Genomic DNA, 22,815 nt, shown 5'->3' with positions numbered 1-22,815 from the left:
CTGCTACACTATAGTTTCCTTTCCCTCCAATCCTTTCCTTTCCAGATCCACAGGAAGCAGGGCTCATGGGAGCTTTGTCTTTGACTTTATTCCTGGTGAGGCAAAGGAAGAAAATTACTAATAAAATCAGGGACGCTTAGATACAAGAAAACCAAGAGTGTTTGTGTAAGCAGTATGGGGTCACATTTATTTGTTTATTCACTCACCAAACAAATGCAGCATCTGGTAAGTCCACAACTATGTATCAGTCACTGTACTAGGTGTTTGTGAAACTTCAGTGGCACAAAACCAACAAAAACCTATGGTCACTGACTTTAAGAAGCTCACATTTAAACATCAGCTCTGGCAGTGGCCTTCCTGCTCTACCATCTGTCAGCCTGGGGCAAAGATGAAGGGGCTGCTACATGCCTAGAGGGTACATAAAGGGAAGGTAGGTAGGTTGGAGTGCCCATTCAAAGGGCAGCTCCAGGGAAGGGGCCTGCCTGTAAGAAACAGGCTAGGCCCATAGGCAATTGGAGGCACTTGTGGGAAAGGCAAGCTGGAGGCGCTCTCCCCATCAGGAAATAGGAGGGTTGGAAGCAGTTGCCAGCATAGGGACTGCCAGGGACCAAAGTCCTCATCTATGTTCTCTCACTTGATAGAGAACTCCTGTGACACACTTTTCCTAAAGATAGGACAAGTAGTTACTCCATCTCCAGTAGATTTTACTGGAAGGCTCTCCCTAGCCATTTTCACAGACAAGCAACCTCCTCTTCCCCCTTTACCTAATGGAATCCATCTGGAGCTGCAGAGGGCATGGCCTCTCTTTATACCCCCATCCATCTGAATTACCTGGACAGGATCTGAAGTTTTGTTTGAGTCACTATGAAATTGTCCCCAGCCTGTCTTCTAACACTTCCCAGAATGGTGTCATTTTCTCTGGCGTGGAAAGTATCCAAGGTGACATTTATAGGAATGTGTTGATTGGGTCTCACTTCTAGAAAGCAGGGCGAAGCTGAGGCCCTTGGCCTTGATAAGGCAGGACACAAAAGCCAAATGTTATTTAAACCCAGGTTCCTAACTGAGCAAGTTAGTGGGACCCCTATTTGTGGAAAGCACAGCAGCACAGCAGCACAGTACTGTCCACCGCATTTCACTGCTTTCTTTTTCTTCTTTCTTTTGTCAGTTGTGGGGTTTAAACTCAAGGCCTGGGTGCTGCCCCGAGCTTTTGGGGCAGTGCTCTACTGGTGGAGCTACATCTCTACTTCTAACTTTTTGGTTGTTAATTGGAGATAAGTGTCTCACAGACTTTCCTGCCAGGGCTGACTTAGAACCATGATGCTTACATCTCGGCCTCCTGAGTAGTTAGGATGACAAGCGTGAACCACTAGCACCCAGCTCTCTCTGTACTTTTGCCAGGCCAGTGTCCACCACCTCATATATCACTTTCTCTTAGGCAGAAATCATTTATTCCCCAAAGTTACCCTTTGTCTCTCCTGAGCTTCTCCATTTGTTAAATATTTAGTAATAAGAATAAACACAGATTATTATTTTTTTTTTTTTGCTAGTCCTGAGGCTTGAACTTTGAGCCTGAGCACTGTCCCCGAGCTTCTTTTCCTCAAGGCTAGCACTCTACCACTAGAGCCACAATGCCACTTAGGATAGTTTATTGGAGATAGGAGTCTCACTTTTCTGCCCAGGCTAGCTTTGAACCATGATCCTTAGATCTCAGTCTCCTGAGTAGCTAGACGTACAGGTGTGAGCCACATGTGCCCGGCTTCTTTTGACTTTTTCTTCTCCAAAAAATTTAAGGAGAGATTTTTCTGACAGGAAGAGGATTGCCAGTTGTTCTGAAAATAAAACAATAAAAATGTTGTAAGATTTGCCTCTGGAAATACTGATCTCTCAAGCAAAATGCTGCTACCTGGTCGAGATTTCAGAACCTATGCTTGAATTAGCCAAATCCCTTTCTCTACCATTCCTAACTGTAGTGGGGTCTGGCAGGTAAGTTGTAAGGACACAAACGTGGTCTGTTTTGAGCTCAGCAGGACCTGGGCCTAGAATACAGCTTGGCCCTAGAATACAGCTTGGCGTGAAGGATAAACATGTGGATAGTGTTTGTGGTCTGCTCTGCACTTCACCGTACCTTCTCTGTTATAATTCAGACTCATCGTCCTTTCATTCTCAAACAGGAGTAAGGCCTTGTTTGTAACCTGAAGTTACACTGACAACCTATTTCCTTCAACATTTACTAAGGGCAAAGCAAGTTTTAGGTCATCATTTCCTCATAAGCTGAGGACAACAAGGATTTTTTCTATATAAATATTCTTTCCCTCTCTCACAAAGTCATTTTCTAACATTTCTAGCTTAAAAAAAATTGTTTGTTTCCATCCTGGAATCAGCATTGCTCATTAAGGTAAATAAAAAAAAAAGTGGGGTTCCTTGAATCCTATGCAAATCAATCCTGATGAGCCCTTAACTAATCTGTTTACAAACCAGACCTGCTAGACAGGCCTCAGTGATTTTCTATCAAAGCAAAGCACTGCTCTTTATGGGCATCTGGCTGTCCCTGAATGGGTAGTTTAAACATAGACTCTTTCCTTCAAAGTAAGATCAAAGGCTTTATTACTCCTAAATGAGCACATTATTTCCACTTACTACCTTCTTGTTTGCAATTTGTGTTTATTAACAGCACTGTCTCAGGTTTACTTTGTGAATTACTAGTTTCTGAAAACAGTATGGCAGTTTTATAGACCATAGTATACATTTGTGGAGATTATGCAGCATATAATACATAGAATGGCTCATCAGATAAGACATTAGGCAAAGAAAATTCTCTGCAAGGATGACAATTCCTGGCCATACAAAACTCATTCTTTTTTTTTTTTTTTAAAGGAAACCATCTGGCATAATAGGGCTAACAGCAGAAAAGATTCCCCAATTCTGAAGAGCTGGAGATTTGACAACTCTTTGCCTGCATGGGAAGAATTTTCTTTGAAGGTGGTTTTCTTGTTTTTATTTTGTGCAGATCCTGGGGCTTGAACACAGGGCCTAGGCACTGTACCTGAACTTCTTGTGCTCAAGGCTAGTACTCTACCATTTGAGCCACAGCTCCCTTTTGACTTTTTTGGTAGTTTATTGGGGATAATAGGCTCATGGATCCTCAGATCTTAGTCTCCTGAGTAGCTAGGATTACAGGCATGAGCCACTAGCACCCATCTTGAAGTTATAATTTAGTTTCTTCCAGTAAGTGCTAATTACATAAAGCTGTACTATAGATGAAGGATGCCACTGATAATCACATATTTCCAAAGAGAACAGGCAGATAATTTAAAAATAAAATCTATTGAGTGTCTACTGGCACTCACTGTCCATCTTTTCATAGTCCCAAAGCAGTGGTTTTCTTGTGCTGCTCCCACCTTCTTCCTGGTCCTACACTGAGATTAGAACCATGTCCTTCACCCTCACCCTCCAAGCCATCTAAATCTAAGGAGGATGAAATTGCCAAGAAAATTGCATCTTTTGAGATTTGTGGTGACCCAAATATACAAGCTTCAGGGTGTCACTGACCTATGACAGGAGCCAGACTAAATGGCGTGTGAGTACAGTGTCATGCAGGGCACACCCAGCCACAGAAGGGGCAGCTTTTAATGTCCTTAGATGGTCCAGCTAGAAATTAAATGGGATGGCCAGAAGAGGCCGTAATCAGGGACTAAGCCACTGTTCAAAGTCATACCCATTTCCAGTAGTTGGGCTGTTTGTTTTTTGTTTGTTTTTTTTTTGACCCTGAAGCAAGCATAAATTCACAAGGATCAAAACACATTTGTCAGACCCTGTAGACAGACATCTTCCAATCCAAAATGAATTGGGCTCAGAGTGGCAAGTGGGACAACAGGGGACTCAAACCTGTCATAAATCTTCTCTTTAAGAGTCTCTTTCTGCTGATCACCTTCTAAGTGTCCTTGATGGGCCAGTTATGTCATTGCGACTCTGAAGACAAAAATTAAGCTCCAAACACTATTTATTAAGTCCAAGCCAAAGTAACAAAGCATTCCTACACATACCAACAGGATCAGAAATTATGTTCTGGAAGCTAGAGAAATAAGATGTTCAACCCACAAAATCACAAACAGGAGAAAAAAAAAATCACTGGAGCTAGGATGATTCTTAGAACTCACAAGAGGAAAATGGTCTGAGCAGAAGTGCATTAGGCCGTAACTGCAGAGTGAAACATGTTTGTGAACATTTATATCATATCTCTAACACTACAGCTGTGCAAAATATATACAAACTCATCTTCTCTGGCAGGTTCCTTTATCTTTCATTTTAGTGAAGTAGATTGTCTCCCGACTCTCTTATTTACCTGAACTGTTTGTACTCCTTTGTCTAAAATACAGATGTTTTATCTCTAAGACCAAAGGGTCATGCTAGGCAAAAATAAATGAGTTAAGACTTAGCTAGCAGAGCACACTTGCATTAGCACAAATAAGCTATCAGGTCTCTCTGGCCATTTTGGCTCATTAAAGGAACTAAACTAAACCAAGCAAGGAGAATGAATCATGTTGGGCACTTATAGAGCGCAGACCTGGGGTCAGGGTTAAGGTCATTAAGGGGTGGAGGGTAACGGGGAGTGAGAGAGAGAAAGAGGATAAAAGCTCCATTTTGATCTGAGGATCTTTGAGATTAGAATCTAAGAAGGTATTTCTGGAAAAGGACTTAGATGAAAATGACCAAATAATCCTTCCAATCCATAACTAAAAGAAAAATAAAATTCAAGAGGCATACAACAAATCTAAAAGAGCAGTGAACTTGATATCATATGATTCTGCTCATCAGGAAGCAAACTAACTCTTTCAGGGCATAAGGCTATCTCTTAATGAAGTCAGGAGTATTTCACCTCCAAGAAGCCCAAACCATTCATTTTTACAAGGAGTATGTGCAACAATTATGTCTAATTTCATATGATTCAAGGGAAAATAATGAAAGATTTTTAAAATTTCTGATTTGGCAACTTCAGTCTCAAGTTTCCTACTCTTGAAATATTGCTGAGTATTGAAACAATATTTGTTCAAACCTCCAATAATCCAAACTAAAGCATTTTAGGCATTTATCATTTTTAATGACACTGGAAAATGCCAAATTTTGTCCTTTCGAAGATAAAAATGCTACACTCAAAAAGTCATAGGATTTGCGTATACAGCCAAGGCTGAGAAACACACCCCAAAACTGCCCTTTGATTTTATGAGTCTGGCTGTGAGGAAGGTTTCCAGAAGCTCCCCTTCTGCCAATGTCATTATTTTACAGAGAGGCCTGCCAAAATGCAGCTTGTAGCTAAGCTTGTGTCAGGTTTATTCAAGTGGCTCATGCTAGATGAGCTCTCTTGCCATCTAACTTTACCAGGCATGACGGACTATCATTAATAAGAATGTATTGATCTCTGAATCTATTCCTGGCTATAAAAATACCTTAATAAATGAGATGGCTATATGAGCAATAAATAATATCTAACAAGAGCTAGTCCAAAAACTGTCAGAAAAACATGTCTCATGTTTTCTTAAGACCTTAACTAAGGAGAATTAGAGTTTCAGAGCTAACACAAATCTTGAGACCAGAGCAATATGCTGATTGTGAAAAGAAAAAGACTCACATTACTGCACAGCTCAGCACTGACCCAGGACTAGAACTCAGGTCTCAGGCCTCTCAGCCCTAAGATAAGTCTTAAAAACAAGACATTCTAAAGCACTGCAGTCTGGTTACCAAGGACTTCTTCTTCGCTGTATTTTCCTGTTAACTTTCTAAAAGAGTCTAATTCTACCTTGAATGAAGATTTTATCCTTTTCTGTAGTTTTGAATTATTAACTGATGAATACAATTAAATAGTAAAAGGTCATCTTCAATCTACTGTCGAGAGAGGATTCCACGTGTGCATGGTATGAGACATACTGGTTTATGGGTCTGACACCTTGCATGGAACCTTACAAATCCCTATGATGTCCTTAAGCTCCCTCTTCAATTGAACTGAAAGATGGCTAAAAACCCCACTCGGGCAGATGACTCCCCATTGGCTGGCCATTTGAGAATGCTCAAGGGTGTAGTTACTGCAGCTGAGACTGGTAGTAACTGGCTGTTTTCCTAAGTAGCAGCCTTCTGACAGCAGCCGGGGTAGAATTTATGCACACAGATAAAGTGGGCTCATCCTTTGCTCACATTCGCCTTTTCCCACACACAATGTGGGTTGAGCATATGCATTTCTGATCGCTTAGAAAACAAGCAGAAACCAAAATCTGTACAATGAGAAAGCCAAATAGGAAGTCCAGTCTATTTGGTGTTCACTTAAATTTAGATGCCGCTGCAGCTGAGTTACATCATAATAGTGGCAGGTAACAAAGAGTCTCTCCAGCCTTCAAGTAAAGTCAAATTTGGTGCTGAGATTCACCATAAACCTCAAGGTCTACATAGCAAGACTTCAGGATTACCTGTGGAACTGCTGTGCTCCACAAGGGAAATAGGTACAGGTTTCATCTGCATGCAAGTTGATAAAGTATGGACTGGACTAAGCTTGCTACCAAAAATAATGCACGTTGCCCCCACAACTTACTTACCTCCCTCCCTCCCATCTTCCTCTTCCTTCTTCTCCTCATTCAATCTAAAGTTTGCTAGGCAAATGGCCCTACCACTTAAGCCATGCCCCTCTTTTTCTTTTTTTGGCAATAGCTTGCTTTGGACAAGACCCTTCTACTTCCTAGTCTGTCCTCTAGAACATTTGTCCATCTGTCCTCTAGAACATTTAATCACTTTTAACAGCATAAGCTAAACTTTTGACTAAAACAACTTTGTAAAAGAACTTCATTCTGACTTCGTGTGTGTGTGTGTGTGCGCACACGCGCGCGCACCCATGCATATGTGACAGTACTGGAGCTTGAACTCAGGGCTTCATGCTTTTACTTGGCTTTTTTGCTCAAGGCTGGCATTCTATCACTTGAGAGCCATACTTCCACTTCTATGGTGGTTAATTAGAGAAATAAGTTTTCTATATTTTTCTGCCCTGATTGACTTCGAACCTTGGTTTACCAGGAGCTGGTGGCTCATACCTGTAATCCTAGCTACTCAGGATGCTGAGATCTGAGGGCCTTAGTTTGAAACCAGCCCGAGAAGGAAAGTTTGTGAGACTCCTATCTCTAACCATCAAAAATGCTGAAAGTGGAGCTGTGGCAGAGTAGTAGAGTGCTAGCCTTGAGCAATAAAGCGCAGGGACAGCACCTAGACCCTGAGTTCAAGTCCTATGATCAATAAGATAAAAACCCCAAACCAAAAGAATCCTTGATGCTCAGATGTCAGCCTTCGGAGTAACTAGAATTATAGTCATGAGCTACCAGTGTCCAGCTATGAAAGACTTTTTGAGCAACAGAAGGCTATTTGTAACAGACTGTAAAGCAAAGTGAACTTGGCTTGCTGGGTAAGAATATTTAAGAGAAAAAAAGTTCACCTAAAATAAATGTACTACTATAACTTCTACTCATTCAAATGTTCAACCACTGAGCTCTTAATGTGAGATGCTGAACTCCATGTGGATACTCAAAGCTAATATGACACATTCTGTGCCCTCACAGAGGGCTTCCTCTTTTGGAAGACAGATGAGCAAGGCAGCATATGATGTAACCGGTAAGATCTGTAATGAGAAACTCACTAAGCAGCTATGAAAGCAGGGGAAATGACAGCCTCAAGTTGTTGAGGAAGGCTTTACCTGAGCCAGGCTGCCAGGGCAGGTAAAGGGCATCTCAGGTAAAGAACATGGCATGTGCCAAGGCAGTGAGGTATGAAAAGCACAGAAGATTTAGGAAACAGAAAAGTACTGTGGGTCCTATTTTCCTCCAGTGCTTGTGGAAGAAAAAAATAGAAGCAAGAGCACAAAGGAACCTGAGCACTGTGTTTAACAACCAGCTTCCTATCGGCTAAAGAATTTGATGTAGGACACAATTGGATGGGATCGCCACTTCAGAAAGACCTCTGGAAGCAGTGTAAGGAAAAATTGAGGAAGAACAGCCTGGTAGCCAAGAAGCAGCTGTACATCAAGAGACAGAAAGATTAGCTATTGCTGATTGCTTGGTGTAAGTGAGAGGAATGGTGAGTGACTGCAAATGGACCCCAGGGATTTTAGGAGGGTGATGCAAATGTTGTAACATTACACTATAGTGGTGGTCAAAGAACTCTAAATTTACCAAAAGCTGCTTAATTGTGTAAGAGAAAATTTTATTGAGAGTAAATTATCCCTCAATAAAGCCATTTAAAAGACTAAAAGGAAGCCAAGCCCAGTGGCTCACCCCTGTAATACTAGCTTTTTGTGAGGCTGAGATCTGAGGGTTCCAGTTCAAAGCCAACCCATGAAGGAAAGTCCATAATGGCCTTATCTCCAACAAACTATCTCCAACAAAAAGCCCAAGTGGAGCTGTGGCTCAAGTGGTAGAGTGCTAGCCTTGAGCAAAAGCAGCTCAGGGGCAATGGCCAGGGCCCACCAAAAAACTAAAAAGAACAGTATAGCCAAGCACCAGTGGCTCACATCTGTAATCCTTGTTACTCAAGAGGCTGAGATTTGAGGACTGAGGTTCAAAGCCAGCCCAGGCAGTAAAGTCTACGAGACTCTTATGAGCATGAAGCCCTGAGTTCAAGAGACTCTCTCCTATTAACTAGCAAAAGGCCAGAAATGGAGCCATGGCTCAGGTGGCAGAGCACTAGTCACAAACAGGACCAAGGAGAGAAGCCCCTAATTACTAACCCTATGCCAGCTGAGTGAGACATTTAGCTCCTGATGAATAAAACAGCCAATTTAGAGAATCTTGAAAAGTAACTTTGTTGTTTTAAGCCACTAAATATTGGGGTAGATTGTTACTTAGAAAAATCTAATCATCTACTGCGCATTTCACTTAGAATAAACTCCAATGGCTTGCCAAGGCCTTCAAGGCCCTACATGTAGGCTCCCGTCACCTGAACCACTTCCCTGACCGCCTTCCTGCCACTCGTCATCCCTGGCACCACCCTCCAAAGAACCTCTGCCCCTCCCACCCTGGGTCTGAGGTGTTCTGCACGGCTTGTTCTCTGACTTCTTTCTCTGCTCAAGTACTACCCACATGTGAGAGACCTTTTCTCACCCCCAACAATCACATCTGCTCATTATTCTGCTTTATTTCTCTTGTAAGTTCTTATTATCACCAGACATATACATTAATTTCTTTCTTGCACAAGCACACCCAAGTTTATAATCCATAAGGGCAGCAGCTCTGCCTAGCTGACCTCTGTATCCCTAGTACCTCTGATAGTGCCTGGAACTTTTTGATCATCAGAAAAATTATAAAGGTAACAAATAATAATTTTTCCAATTTGATGTCTAGGTCTAGACATTACTTGGCATGTTTCTTGGGATGGAGGTGGAAGAGTGGCAACCACACTCCATACTGAGTCAAGCTATGCTGAATGGAGGCTTAATTCTGTAACTCCTACGAATAGAAAAATTCAAATGTCCATTACACAGTTAAGCAGGGCAGCAGGGCAGCAGTTTGCCACTGGTCAACTCTGAACTTCATTCCCTTTGACTTCCCATCCTGCCCCCTTCTCCCCATCCTTTCCCAATTAGTTTGTAATACTGCTTTGGTATATATATATATATATATATATATAAACAAAAACTCCAAGAAAATATTATCAGCATAGAAATTTATTTGAATTCAAAATAAGGTGGGTTGTTATATTTAGAATAATATAATAATTACCTAAAGGAACTATCATCATTGGCTCTGAAATGGTTTAAAGTTGTTATTCTTTTGAAGTTAAAAATATGTATTAATAATGTACAAGGAAGCAAAAAGTATAGAAACATGTCTGTGGAAATGAACAAGAGGGATATGCTTAGATACTGTAATGCAGTCCAAGTTATAAAACGTGCTAACAGCTCTTTTGCTTTATTGCTAACCTGGAAAATAAATCAGTAGCCTCAGGAAGGTAAGCATATCACTTGGTTAACAGGACAAACATCCCAAGGATACACATAGTAATTCACTATACTTTCTCTAATTCCTCTCAGTACATCGATTTCTTTCCTTTAGCATGAGTTTCATCCTGTTGACAAAATGTTTGGTTTTATTTGCAAAGTGACTCCACTCCTGATTGAAGTATCCAACAATTTAATTGAAGATGTCCAGGGATCAAACTTTTTAAAAAGGTCAATTCAGCTAGGTAGCAGAAACTATCAGTGACTTGCCGAGGGGAAAAATTCTGATAATATGTTTGCTAAACAGATGAAAAGAAGAAGCAGTTAAAAATCATAGCGATTACTGTAACGTAGACCATCGGAAGCTGACAGATGACCTTTGATTAAACCCATTTGCTGTGGAATGGGCTAGAAGAAAGCTCCAAGACAGTTTTGGTTCCCATCAGTGTTCAAGGCCCTAGGGCTCACTCAAAGGCTCTCCTCCTCTCTCAGAAACTGGAACACCGCTGAGAAGTCTTTCTTTGAGTAGCCCTTTGCACACATCATCCTGTAGATCTGATGGGCCACGCTGCCCAGAAAGATTGGGGTCTTCGTGCTGGTTGCAGAGTCTTGTGCCAATCCCAGGTCCTAAACCAAGCAAGGACATGAGAGAACACATTGAGACTGGTGGTAAAAAGGTCTTACAATACTTTAGGACCTACTTCCTAAATTTTGAGAGTGCGACAAGAGTAAAAGATTCTTACATGATTTAAGTTCTTCTACATGAGCATGTACATTTTTGTACACACATACACTCACACACATTTCCATTCTTGATTTTCTTTTGATGCTGGTGATAAAAACTAGGATTTCATGCATGCTAGACAAGAAATCTACAACTGACTGAGCTGGTCCCTTAGCCTTTAGATATTCTATAAATGCTTTCATACAGCTGCAAAACTGCTCTAAACAAACTTTAATTTCTTCTTTTTTTTTTCAGTGCTAGGGTTTGATCTCAGTGTATTAATGCTTGCTAGGCTGGCACTCTAGCACGAGAGCCATGTTCCAGCCCTTTATGCTTTATTGTTCATACAGGTTTTCACATTGCTGGTAAGGATGGCTTGGATGGAAATCTTCCTGTTTATAGTGGGAATGACAGTGTGGCACTATGCCTAGCTTTAGATTTGTTGAGATGATATCTGGAGAACTTTTTGCCTGGGCTGGCCTTAAACCCCAACCCTAGGCAGGATTACAGGTGAAAGCCACTGTACCTGGCAAAACCTTGATTGCTACATGTCTCCACAATTACTATGTTATTATACAAGGGAATGTCTTTTCTAATTGGTTTAAGTCTGTAAAACCGGTATAAATTTAAAAAAAATGTTTTTAACATGAAGGGATATAAAATGTTAAAACAGGGGACAGTTTCAAATAGTATACCATCCCATAAATATTTGAAGGATGCTGACAATGTGCCAGAAGCTGGGATGCGATGATGAACATGATCACCTCAGCCTGCACAAACTGTCTACTGAGGAAGAAAGACACAAGGACAGTCATTTATGGAATCTGATAGAAACAGTGCCATCCTGGGATCCAGGGAGGCACACTCCTGGGTGCTAGGCGAAGCTTTCCAGAGGAAGAGATGGCTGGTCACAGATCTGAAAGATGAGTAGGTGTTAGGTAGGTAAAAGCTTGGGCAACAGGGAGGCAGCAGGCAAGAAAGAATGACCCTGGCAGAGGCAATAACCAATGGGAAGGTTTGTGAGTAAGAGCGAACAATAGGCAGAAATGAGTTCAATATGGTTGAAGCAGAAAGAGAAAAGTAAAAGCACAAAAGTGGGTTTGGGGAGGGAAGCAAAGGTCAAATCATCCAGTGCATGTTAGACAAGAGATGGAGTTCAATCTGCCAGTAAGTAGAAAGGAAAAAAGTCAATAGGAAAGGTGACATAATCAGGTTGTTTCAAATTTGAAAGCCTATTTCTACTCCAGTGTGGAAGATGAACTGGAGAAGATGAGGACAAAAGGCAAGGTCCCTAGCTAAGGAGGCTTGTGGCCTATGTAAACAAGGTGCAGCCCAGGGAATGGTTGAAGAGGAAAAGGTAACTGGATGGATCCAGGACAAATTCAAGATGAAAATGGAAGTAAGCCATGGAGAATGAGGGAAAGTAAGCCAACTAGGCTATTCAAGTGATGTGTTACTAGTTTGTAATCAGAAATAAAATTAACCAGGGGCAGGGAGGAACTCTATACAGAAATCTCCAAGTTTACTAGTCTAAGAGAATATTCTACAGTTGATATCACAAATGTAAGTAAGCCAACAATTTGCTTTTCAAATGATGTAATTTACACATAAATTATATATACTCTTAAAGCAGAAACCTATATTTAGAAATAATGTGAACATCCCCTTCTCTTGTGATATGCATGTATAATGCCATGTATTAACAATTCATTAATTCCTACTGCTCTTACACTAAGAGATTGGTAAAGTTAGTAATTAATATAAATTTATGATGAAGAGCAAAATATTACAGCTCATACCATAAACAAATCTGAGCACTGAGGCTTGAACTCTGGGCCTGGGCATTGTCATTGAGCTTCTTTTGCTCAAGGCTAGCACACTAGCAGTTGAACAACAGTGCCACTTCCAGCTTTTTCTGTGATTAACTGGAGATAAAAATCGCCTGGACTTTCCTGCCCAGGCTGGTGTTAAACTGTGATGCTCAGACCTTAGCCTCCTGAGTAGCTAGGATTATAGGTATGAGCCACTGGCACCTAGTGCCCAAAACTCTTTTAATTCACAAATCAAGGAATAAAATTATAAAATAAACAAGGTAAAATTTTTTACCTATGCTAAGTTTTTGTTCACTTCTAGTGAAAATGGGAAAGTGAGTCACCATTCCAGTAATTGTGCCTTCTAAATAGACATAAGTATGCTTTATTAAGTTGGCGTTGGCAAGGAGAAAATGAGACACAGGGAGAGAGAGAAAAAAAGTAGTCCATGAGGCATTTCTTCTTTTCTCGATTAGTCTTTACATTTACCACTTTCATACCTTAGCCATGAGGGTTGTTCCAAATCCGCCTTGATAGTTATTAGCTGAGGGAACTCCATCCATCACCCCAGGTACAGGATTGTAAGTGTCGCTTGACCAACACCGTCCAGAACTCATATTGAGAATTTTAGCCAGTAGTTTCGGGTCAAGCCCTAACCTGTCAACAGTCAAAGAAAAGGAGTGTTAAATGTCAAACTGTACAAGGCATATGTGATTTATTTGCAAATGAGGCAGCTCTGTCTTCTCTATCTATTATACGTCTTCTAAAATTAAAGCAGACTGGTATCAGTAAGAATCGCAGTTTGAATTAGAAGATATTAAAAGATAATGATTCAACAAGATCATTTCTGAGCCAAGACATTGTGTATTGAGAGAAACACTTCTGCCCTATTCTACTATTAAGAAGAAATAATATGCGACTGTTTAAAGACATTGTTGGCTTGTCACACTCATGGGTTTTCTAGTCTTTTGGACATTACTGCTTTTATGTGTCACTTATGAACTTTAAACCAGTAATATCATCTCAATTTTACATTCGTTACATACAAATGTTATATTTCAGAAGTACTGACAGGTAAATGATACATCATGGGTGTGTGCGTGGATGCATTTATATGTATGTATGTTTACTCCTTTGGCTTTTATGAGAACACATGCAAGAGATGAGCCATGAGCAGTAAAATGTGTTGAAGAAAAGTTGCCACTATAAAAGAAGACATTTCTTGCTGCACACTTTTCCTTATTTATAAAATCTTCATTAGACAACCTTGCTTATGAAGCAAGTCTGTTCACCCTTGTGACATATGCTATCTATTCAGAGACATACATTATAGTTCTGGGTCAACTGCTGATAAGGTTACTGATCCTGATGAAACAAAGCTTGCCCAAGCGGAAACATCATTTGTTCTATCACTAGGCTGATGGCATAAACGGCTGTTCAATATGAATCTTAGGGGGGAAAATCCTCAAAATGCTCTATTAGTTTGATTGTAATGATCTCAATACAGTTTGAGAGCACAGTTTTGGTAAGTATCACTCAATGAAGTTTCAAATAAAACTTTATATCCATAAGTTTATTGGTTTCTTTCATGCAAAGGGCTATTATAAAACAGCTGTCATAAAAACTTTGTATTGTCTTAAAACAAACCTCTTCTAGAAAATAATAAAAGATTGAAAAGATATACTTATGTTAATAGCAAACAAACTACATTTTTATACACTTAAAATGTTTCTTACTTTGTGTGAGTGAAATATGCACATTTCAAAATCATTCAAAAGCATTAAGCCCAGTAAAACATATTTCTGATGCTAAAGCTGGGGTAAGAGCTAACAGCCAGAATATGTATGGACTTACCATATAATACAGCTGGTACATAATTAGCCCTCAAGGGTAGCAGTAGTTCACAGAATTCTATGTGGCATACTGTGTGTCTGAATTCACACAGTGGCAATCATGTGATTCTTGTTACAATCATGTGTTCTTACCACAGATTACAACAGATACCAAAGATCCCATCTAAATGAACACCATACACTTAATTTAGGTGCATATTGCCAGAGAGATAGCCAGCAGTTACATTCATACTTTTATAAAGATCCATGTCTATTGCACGTGTAGTTTGCCATGGATGCTTTTTTCCTATTTGAATAAAACCAAGCAGTCAGGATAATGTGTGGCATATGCCTTAGGAGAAGACAGAGCCAATGTGCTCTGAGAATAATTGCAAAAAATAAAATAACAAATAAATAATTCATTTACTGTATTTGCAAGTATATTCTCTAAGCACAAATGTTTAAGAACATATTTGTCTAATGCGCTCCATAAAGAGAGGATATTTCAAAGACCTTAAAACATTGTTTTTCCTGTTCTTTTGAAATACTATTTTAGGGGCATCCTAATTCAGATATTCTCTAAAAATGATTCAACATAGTTAAAGCAGCAGCTATTCCCCCACTCAACAATCTAGCAGGTTATGCCTGGAACCTGTTTTAGCAAACACATTATTATTTTAAGGCATCTGGAGGGGTACATAAAAAAAAAAAACCAGGTGGCAGTTGTTGCCTGTTCACTTTTTAAGCCCGATGCTCCCTTCCATCGTCCTGTAGATCCCCTTCAAGAAACTGCTACTCCCTTGTGCTTTTCCTCCCTGCCCCCCAACCTGCAGCAAAGTGTATCATTAAAAAGAGCAAGTGAGAAGTGTTTTGCATTTCATCTTTCTAAGGATTCTTTCCTTGGCACATTCATAACTGACAGTTAGAATTAGACATGATATTAAAATCAGTTACTGAAGTCTTCTGTCTTCCTCTGTGCCCAAGGCTTGTAATGGTCTGAAACCAGCTAGAATACACAGTAATTGTCATTCAGAGAGTCTACCCTAGAACGTCATGCTTCACTGGAGAAGACTGAGTTTCCATTTGAAATCAACAAATTAATCCAAGACAGGTATCTGAAAGGGCAAGTTTAATAGGAAGCAGCTACTGGGCTCTCAACCATGATAAAATGTTATTGCTGTTTCCCTGTAAATTGGCTGGGAACATATGATACTTTCTGCATAAGAGCCCCATTGCCGTTCAGGAGATATACAGCTCAAGTCATCAAAAGGATGACAGTCTGTCAGTCCCCATAATAACTTGCCACTGGATGTGGTTCGAGAGTGTGTGTGTGTGCATGCATGTGGCTTTACAATTGCTGGAATGTTCTCTGAAATAAACAGAGAATTAGTTCATTGTTCTGCCTGCATATATAATGCAACTCAAATAAGCATCACTGTGTCAAATCTGCTCACCTCTCAAACACATGAATGTTAAAAGAACTTTTGGGGGAGGTAAAAATAATACACAAACTATTAAAAATTAAAAAGAATGAAAACCTTCTGCCTTCACTATAAAACCAAGATTCTAAGGATCAAAAATGGTTGTTTGCTTTACAGTCTTTGTACATATCTACATTGCTTAGTTTTATGTAAGAAGAACAACAACAAAAACCTGAGATGTATGCATCATAGAAACAGATCTGAAAATGAGCATAGAAAGCTGAGTTGATTTTATTGAGTCATTCACTTATTCACCAATGCCTATGCGAACCTGCATTGTGCAAATGCTATACAGGAGCCAAAGGCACAAGAGGTTAATAGGGGACTATGGCTGCCACCAGGAGTGGGTGAGTTAACATACACACCCAGATAACATGTGACTAAGGCAGAAGTGCCATGTTCTACCCTTCCAGGAAGTTCCTTCCCTCTTCTACTCACTCATTTCTTCACGGAGGGTCTATCATCTGCCCGTTCTTAAGATTCAGCCAGGAGGACACACAGCCATTCTCCTTCATGGCACTGATTTTCTAGATATTAGAAAGGCGTGCGTGTGTATGTGTGTGTGTGTGTGTGTGTGTGTGTGTGTGTGTGTGTGTGTTAGAGAGAGAAAGATAGTGTATACAGTAAATTCAAACTACCTCACCAAAGCCACAGATATTAACTACCATGCACTGAGTACCTATTATGTGCCAGAAACAGTTTTTAAAGATTTACATAGATGAACTCAGTCTTTCACTACAATCTAAAGCTTACTCAACAACTTTTATTATTTGTTTGTTTGATTGTAGTACTGGGTTTATTGTCTAGCAAGCACACTACCACTTGAACCACATCTCCAGCCCTTTTTGCTTTAGTTACTTTTCAGATAGTCCTATGTGTTTGCCTGGTACCAGTCGTGGACCACAATCCTTCTACATATGCCTCTCATATAGATGGGCCTATAAACCTGAACCACTGTGCCAGAGTTGGTGGTTGAGACTAGGGGTCTCACTAACATTTTTTTTTCTTGCTAGCTGGTCTTAAAGTGCAATCCTCTCATCTCTGTATCCTGAGTAGCTAGGATTACATACATATTATTATTTTTTAAATGAGAAGATACAGAAATCTGTCCAAAGTTAGACTGTATAACTAGACAGATAACCCAAACTCTGACTAACTTAAGTCTCACTGGGTCCTACAGGCAGTGAGAGATCATAGTCAACCAGCCAATTCAATGGTATTTTATCACTTATTTAAAAATCAGGTCAAAAATTGGTAATAACCTTGTTGCCATTTACTCTAATATGAGGGTATATAAATAAGAAATCTTATTAATCGCATGAAAGAAAAGACAACTTCTAGGTGAAGTAACCAAAAAACTAAAAATTTGCTTGTGAGAAAGTTCTTGTCGTGAATAGCTTTCAATTGTTCAACAGAAGCTAAACAATTTTAGGTTTCACTTGGTTGAAAAAAACAATGTGGTGGTTGCTGGAGGAGCCTAGGACGTTGTTAAAAATGTAAATACCTTGTTATACCACCAATGTTTAAAAAAAATTGATTCCCAGTAGAGCAAAAAGAAAACAACAAAACTCACATTAACAGTGCTGTTTTTCTGTGTCACATAGGAACAAAAATCTCTGTAATGCAACGAGGGCATTTTCGGGACCATAAAACTATTTTGGAGCTCTAGCTAGGAACTCAATTAGAAAGTAGAAAGGTCTAATAAAAAATAAATCTAAAAATATATATACGCTAATATTTTTTACTCTTTACTTTTTTTTTTTACAACATTTTAAAATTTCACTAACATCCATAAAGACTCACTGTAAAAGACTGTGGGGTCATTAAGAATTTTAATCTGTAAGGTTTTCTCTTCTATTAAAAGAAAGTGAGAGAGAGAAACAGTGCTTAGGAAAAAACACTGACTTACAAGAAAGAAATTAATCAGAAATGATCACCTGATGGGAATATGTAACTTAATTTGTAAATGTTGACATTAATACACTAAAAATATTTCACTTCAGAGTTAACAGAATATAAATGTGGCTGAACCACTTTGATGCTTTACTACTTTGTGGGAATTTACTACTTGGGAATTTATGCTTGCTGATGCCAATTTTCTCTTTCACCTTGCGTAGCTCAATAAATTGTGGGCACTCTATACTCTATTAGAGAGCAATCCTGTCATTTTAAACCATGTCTGTAAACCACAGAGAAAAGACAATAGCAGAAACACTCATTTTTAGGGCTTTCAAACTATGAAGAATCTCTGTAAGATAAAGTAATAAAATCTTAGTTATGAAAATAAGTCATTTATTAGCACATTTTGAAACTCTCATAATTTTAAACTATTAAATGAATTTCTACCTTGTTTTCCAAATTTATGTACATAAATATCATATAGATCAATCTATACCAGTATATAGTTTTAGAAAAATTAAACATTTATTTACAAGTTTTATGTTTTCAAATTTTATTTTTATCATAGTGGATCAAGGCCAAAAATAAGTAAAACTATTCTTTTGTTCTTAACTGCCTCTATTTGGAACTATATTACTTTTCATTTTCTCCTTGAAAGAAGCCAATAGTTTCCATTACATTATATATATATGTATACATATGTATACATATATCTACATATGTATACATATATATACTTCAAATTAATATTGTTACTAGTCTTTTTTTAGCTGCTTTTTGTTGTTGTTGTTTTTGTTGTTGCCAGTCCTGGGGCTTGAACTCAGGGCCTGAGCACTGTCCCTGGCTTCTTTCTGCTCAAGGCTAGCACTCGGCGACTTGAGCCATAGCGCCACTTCTGGCTTTTTCTATATATGTGATGCTAAGGAATTGAACCCAGGGCTTCATGTATACGAGACAAGCACTTTACCACTAGGCCATATTCCCAGCCCTTTAGCTGCTGTTTGGAGGAGAACTTCTATAAGCACTTTCTCTAGGCAAAGCTTCATTTTAGAAGAGCAAATGATCAACTAGTCAAAGTTTTGACAGGAAAACTATTCAAAGAATACCACAAAATTTATCTCTATTGTAAGAAACATCTTGATACAGTGTTGCTCAAGTTAAGGAGTAAAGAATGAATTGGCACTGGGCACCAGTGGTGATAAACAAAGCTCAGAGCCAGGCCAAGAAGACAAATCTACCAGACTATTACGTGTAGTTAACCATCAAAAAGCCAGAACTGGAGACAAAACTCAAATAGCACTAGTTCTGAGTGGAAAAACCCAAGCAAGAGCATGATACCTTCAAGTCAAGGCCTGGTACTGGCATAAACAGAAAAATGAACTGGTAAGAGAAATGTTAGAATAGGATAACCCAGATACATCTAGGCTTTTGGCTTTTTATGGTATATTCACTTAAAGACAAAAAATGAACATAAAAATAAGATGTATATGCATATGAATCCTGTTGTCAATACCAACTTATTTATATGTAATTTGGGATCCAGAAATCTACTTTCCTCTTCCCTGAAATTAATCTACAGAATGGACATAAAAACAAGTGGCCAGTAGCAAGTTTTTCAACTATGACAAGTTACCCAAAGCCTAATACTGACAAGCATATGACATACTGCTGGGAAGAGCTTGCACATATACTACCAGTTTTTATTAAGGATTTGTACAGATATGTCTTACAATATTATAGACATTTGATTTTAAAATGTAAATGGTACAGGATATTGATAAACCAATTAGCACTGATGCAAAGCAAATTCCTCTTTTATCTCAATTACTACATGACAACTTAATAGGTCAAGATAGTTTAACATCTGAGACAAGGGCAATTCAATAAAACAACAGCATCTTGATATGGTAATTAAGAGGAAATGTGATTCCATTACCATGTTTTAGAAAATATCTCAAGTACTTTGGCTCTTTGTATTGCTTTTATCTCCTAGTGATATGAACCACTATTGTGCTTTGTAATATTTTTGATGAAGCAGTTTGGGGGAATGCAAAGAAAGCATCTGAACGCATTAAGTATTTTCTAAAATAAGAAATATATGTTTATTATAATCATGAAATTAATTAAAAAATTAATCGACTATCATATGTAACATTCTTAACCCAACAGACTAAAATTAAGATATTTACCTTTACATTAGCAAGGATGATCATTTGGAGGAAAAAACCTTAACTCCTAATTCACTTTAAGCAAAGAATGAATAACATTTATTTTAAAGATATATCCTTAAGTAACCAAACCACAGGCATATTAAAATCAGAGTTAGGCATGAGTTATACCTTTAGGAATGTAAGCAAATTTATTCTAACAAAGCAACAACAATCCTTTTGGTACAACTTTGAAGGACTATATATAAAATAGGTACAGAAAACAGTCCCATGATGGCATGGTGCTTTAAATCACTAACATTAAAACCATTTCATATAGATCTGCCAGACACTGGCAAAGTATATTTAAATTTCAGAGTTTTTAGCATTACCAAACTAATAGAAGAAATGGGCTTCCAAATAAAAAGGATAATATAACTTTAAATGCTCACTGCAGTAAATTTTATGGTTACGGCAAAGAATATCCATGCTCTCCAGGGTCCTATTGCTCGTCCAATAAGCAAAATCTATTGAAGTTCAATAATGAAGGATTTTCAAAATGCCCCCAAACCAATGCATTTCTCTTTCACAAACATCATCTTTTACATCAGAAAATCAAATAGGAAAGCCAATAAAAATTGTTAGTTTATGAAAATGAACTACTGAACAAACCTGATTCCAAGATTCATAGCTTCAGAAGTTCCAATCATACTAATAGCTAATAGCATGTTGTTGCAGATCTTTGCAGCCTGGAAATAAATTGAATATATGTTCAATATCCATGTTTTCAAGTTATAACTTGGTCCTACTATGGGCTCAGAACTACAGGGAGTACTGATCCATGTTCAAGGGATAGGACTTACATATGACTTGGGAAATGGAAATAATATACTACATGAAAGGCAACAAATGAGTAAACAAAAACAATTACATGGTAACATGTATGGTAGAGAAAGCAGGACTTCAGAGAAACAAGAAAACTAAACACAGGAGGATAGAGGAAATAATTGGAAATCATCTCCTAGGACCAGACATGGTGGGATTTTTGGTTTATTGTTTTTTTGTTTTTGTTTTTGTTTTTTTGTTTTTTTTTGCTGTCTGTCTGTTGGTCTGTCTGTGTGTGCCTGTGCATGTGCACCCGCGCCATTCTGGGGCCTGAACGCAGGTCCTGAGCACTTTTCGTGAGCTCCTTTTGCTCAAGCTAACACTCTGCCACTTGTGCCACAGCTCCACTTCAGCTTTTTTCATGGTTAACTGCCATTAAGAATCCCACGGATTTTCCTTCCTAGGCTGCCTTTGAACTTTGATCCTCAGATCTCACCTTCCTGAGTAGCTAGGATTACAGCTGTAAGCCACTGGCGCCCAGCCTGAGAAGTGATATCAGTAGGCAAGGGGAAAAAAAATGTAGAGAGAGGGAAAAAGGTAAATGTAGGAGGAATCAAATATATCAAGAGCAGAGACTATTCTTGGAATTAGTAGAAAAAATGTTCACATGCATTGGCTTTAAGTAATACTAAAAAATTTGATGGCTAAGACTATGTCTTGTGGGGTAGGGAGTTAAAATTTGACATGGTAAAAAGCAGAGACCTATCTGGTTAAGGATGGGGAAATTCACATGATGGTAGAAGCAACACTGATGGATTTGCTTTTAGATGGTATGGTGATAAATTTAGCATCTAGAGACTCATTAGATCCCCTGAGTAACAAATTAGGTATGAGATAATAAAAGAAAGATTGGGTCTGGTAATGTAGAAAAGATGATTAGTAATAGGAGTCACTGAAGCAAAACTCAAAAGAGCTAAGAGAATGATTAGACAACAGTGTGGGGACAGTAAATATATCTCAACAAATATATCTAAGATAACACAAAAGTCTTGAGTAAGACAAAGGAAGTCCTAGTGACTAGGACTAAAAGAGGAAGACTAAAAAGGAAGAACTGAAAGAGTTAGAATACGTATCAGAAATTTGATTTGAGAGTACAGTATAGTTAATCACTTCATATTTCTCAGTAAAAACAACTTGCTTTTCAAGGAAAAGATTAAACTACATCTTAATGCCTCACAAAAGTAGATGAAGGATAATATTCACTCAGACAACATGAGCACTTCATATGGAAGTAGTTTTAAGGATGATTTCAATAGTCACTGGGATGATATATCAAGATTTTTTTTTTTTTTTTTTTTGGCCAGTCCTGGGCCTTGGACTCAGGGCCTGAGCACTGTCCCTGGCTTCCTTTTGCTCAAGGCTAGCACTCTGCCACTTGAGCCACAGCACCACTTCTGGCCATTTTCTGTATATGTGGTGCTGGGGAATCGAACCAGGGCCTCATGTATAGGAGGCAAGCTCTCCTGCCACTCACTAGACCATATCCCCAGCCCCATATATCAAGATTTTTTTTTTTTTTTTTGGCCAGTCCTGGGCCTTGGACTCAGGGCCTGAGCACTGTCCCTGGCTTCTTCCCGCTCAAGGCTAGCACTCTGCCACTTGAGCCACAGCGCCGCTTCTGGCCGTTTTCTGTATATGTGGTGCTGGGGAATCGAACCTAGGGCCTCGTGTATCTGAGGCAGGCACTCTTGCCACTAGGCTATATCCACAGCCCTATATCAAGATTTTTGATGTCTAAAAAATATAAATATATTAGCTGGCATCGGCTAAATGAAAGAAAACCATCTTAGTCCCAATTAATTTTAGAAAATTTGCAGAAAGGCTCCATAGACAAAAAAATAAAGAGGAGTAAGAATGTGGTCAGGAAAGAGAAAGGAGAACTAGCCAATTTTCTATGAAGTCAAAGTCAGGTGACAATCTTACCTGCCCAGTCCCAACAGCTCCACAATACACCACATTAGAGCCCATGCACCCTAGCAATTGTTGGGCAGCAGCAAATTCCTCTTCGACTCCTCCCACCATAAATGTGAGATTCCCAGACCGAGCAGCTCCTACACCTGTATTATTTGAGAGGA

At 38.9% G+C, this 22,815-nt stretch overlaps 1 protein-coding gene across 1 annotated transcript in view; it reads right to left on the bottom strand.

Annotated features, from left to right (window-relative positions):
• Positions 1 to 10,137: 10,137 nt before the first annotated feature.
• The window catches only part of Hibadh (3-hydroxyisobutyrate dehydrogenase), a 114,250-nt gene continuing 101,572 nt past the window's right edge, over positions 10,138 to 22,815 (bottom strand). Inside the window, exons 5-8 of the mRNA XM_048339623.1 lie at positions 22,664 to 22,797; positions 20,528 to 20,604; positions 12,997 to 13,153; positions 10,138 to 10,588 (exon numbers count right to left, since the gene is read on the bottom strand). Coding sequence (XP_048195580.1) covers positions 10,430 to 10,588; positions 12,997 to 13,153; positions 20,528 to 20,604; positions 22,664 to 22,797 — 527 coding nt within the window. The 3' untranslated portion in view covers positions 10,138 to 10,429. The remainder of the gene's footprint in view (positions 10,589 to 12,996; positions 13,154 to 20,527; positions 20,605 to 22,663; positions 22,798 to 22,815) is intronic.

The sequence above is a fragment of the Perognathus longimembris genome, chromosome 2 (assembly GCF_023159225.1).
Source record: "Perognathus longimembris pacificus isolate PPM17 chromosome 2, ASM2315922v1, whole genome shotgun sequence".
Lineage (NCBI taxonomy): Eukaryota > Metazoa > Chordata > Mammalia > Rodentia > Heteromyidae > Perognathus > Perognathus longimembris.
This window is presented reverse-complemented; position numbering and strand designations above follow the sequence as displayed.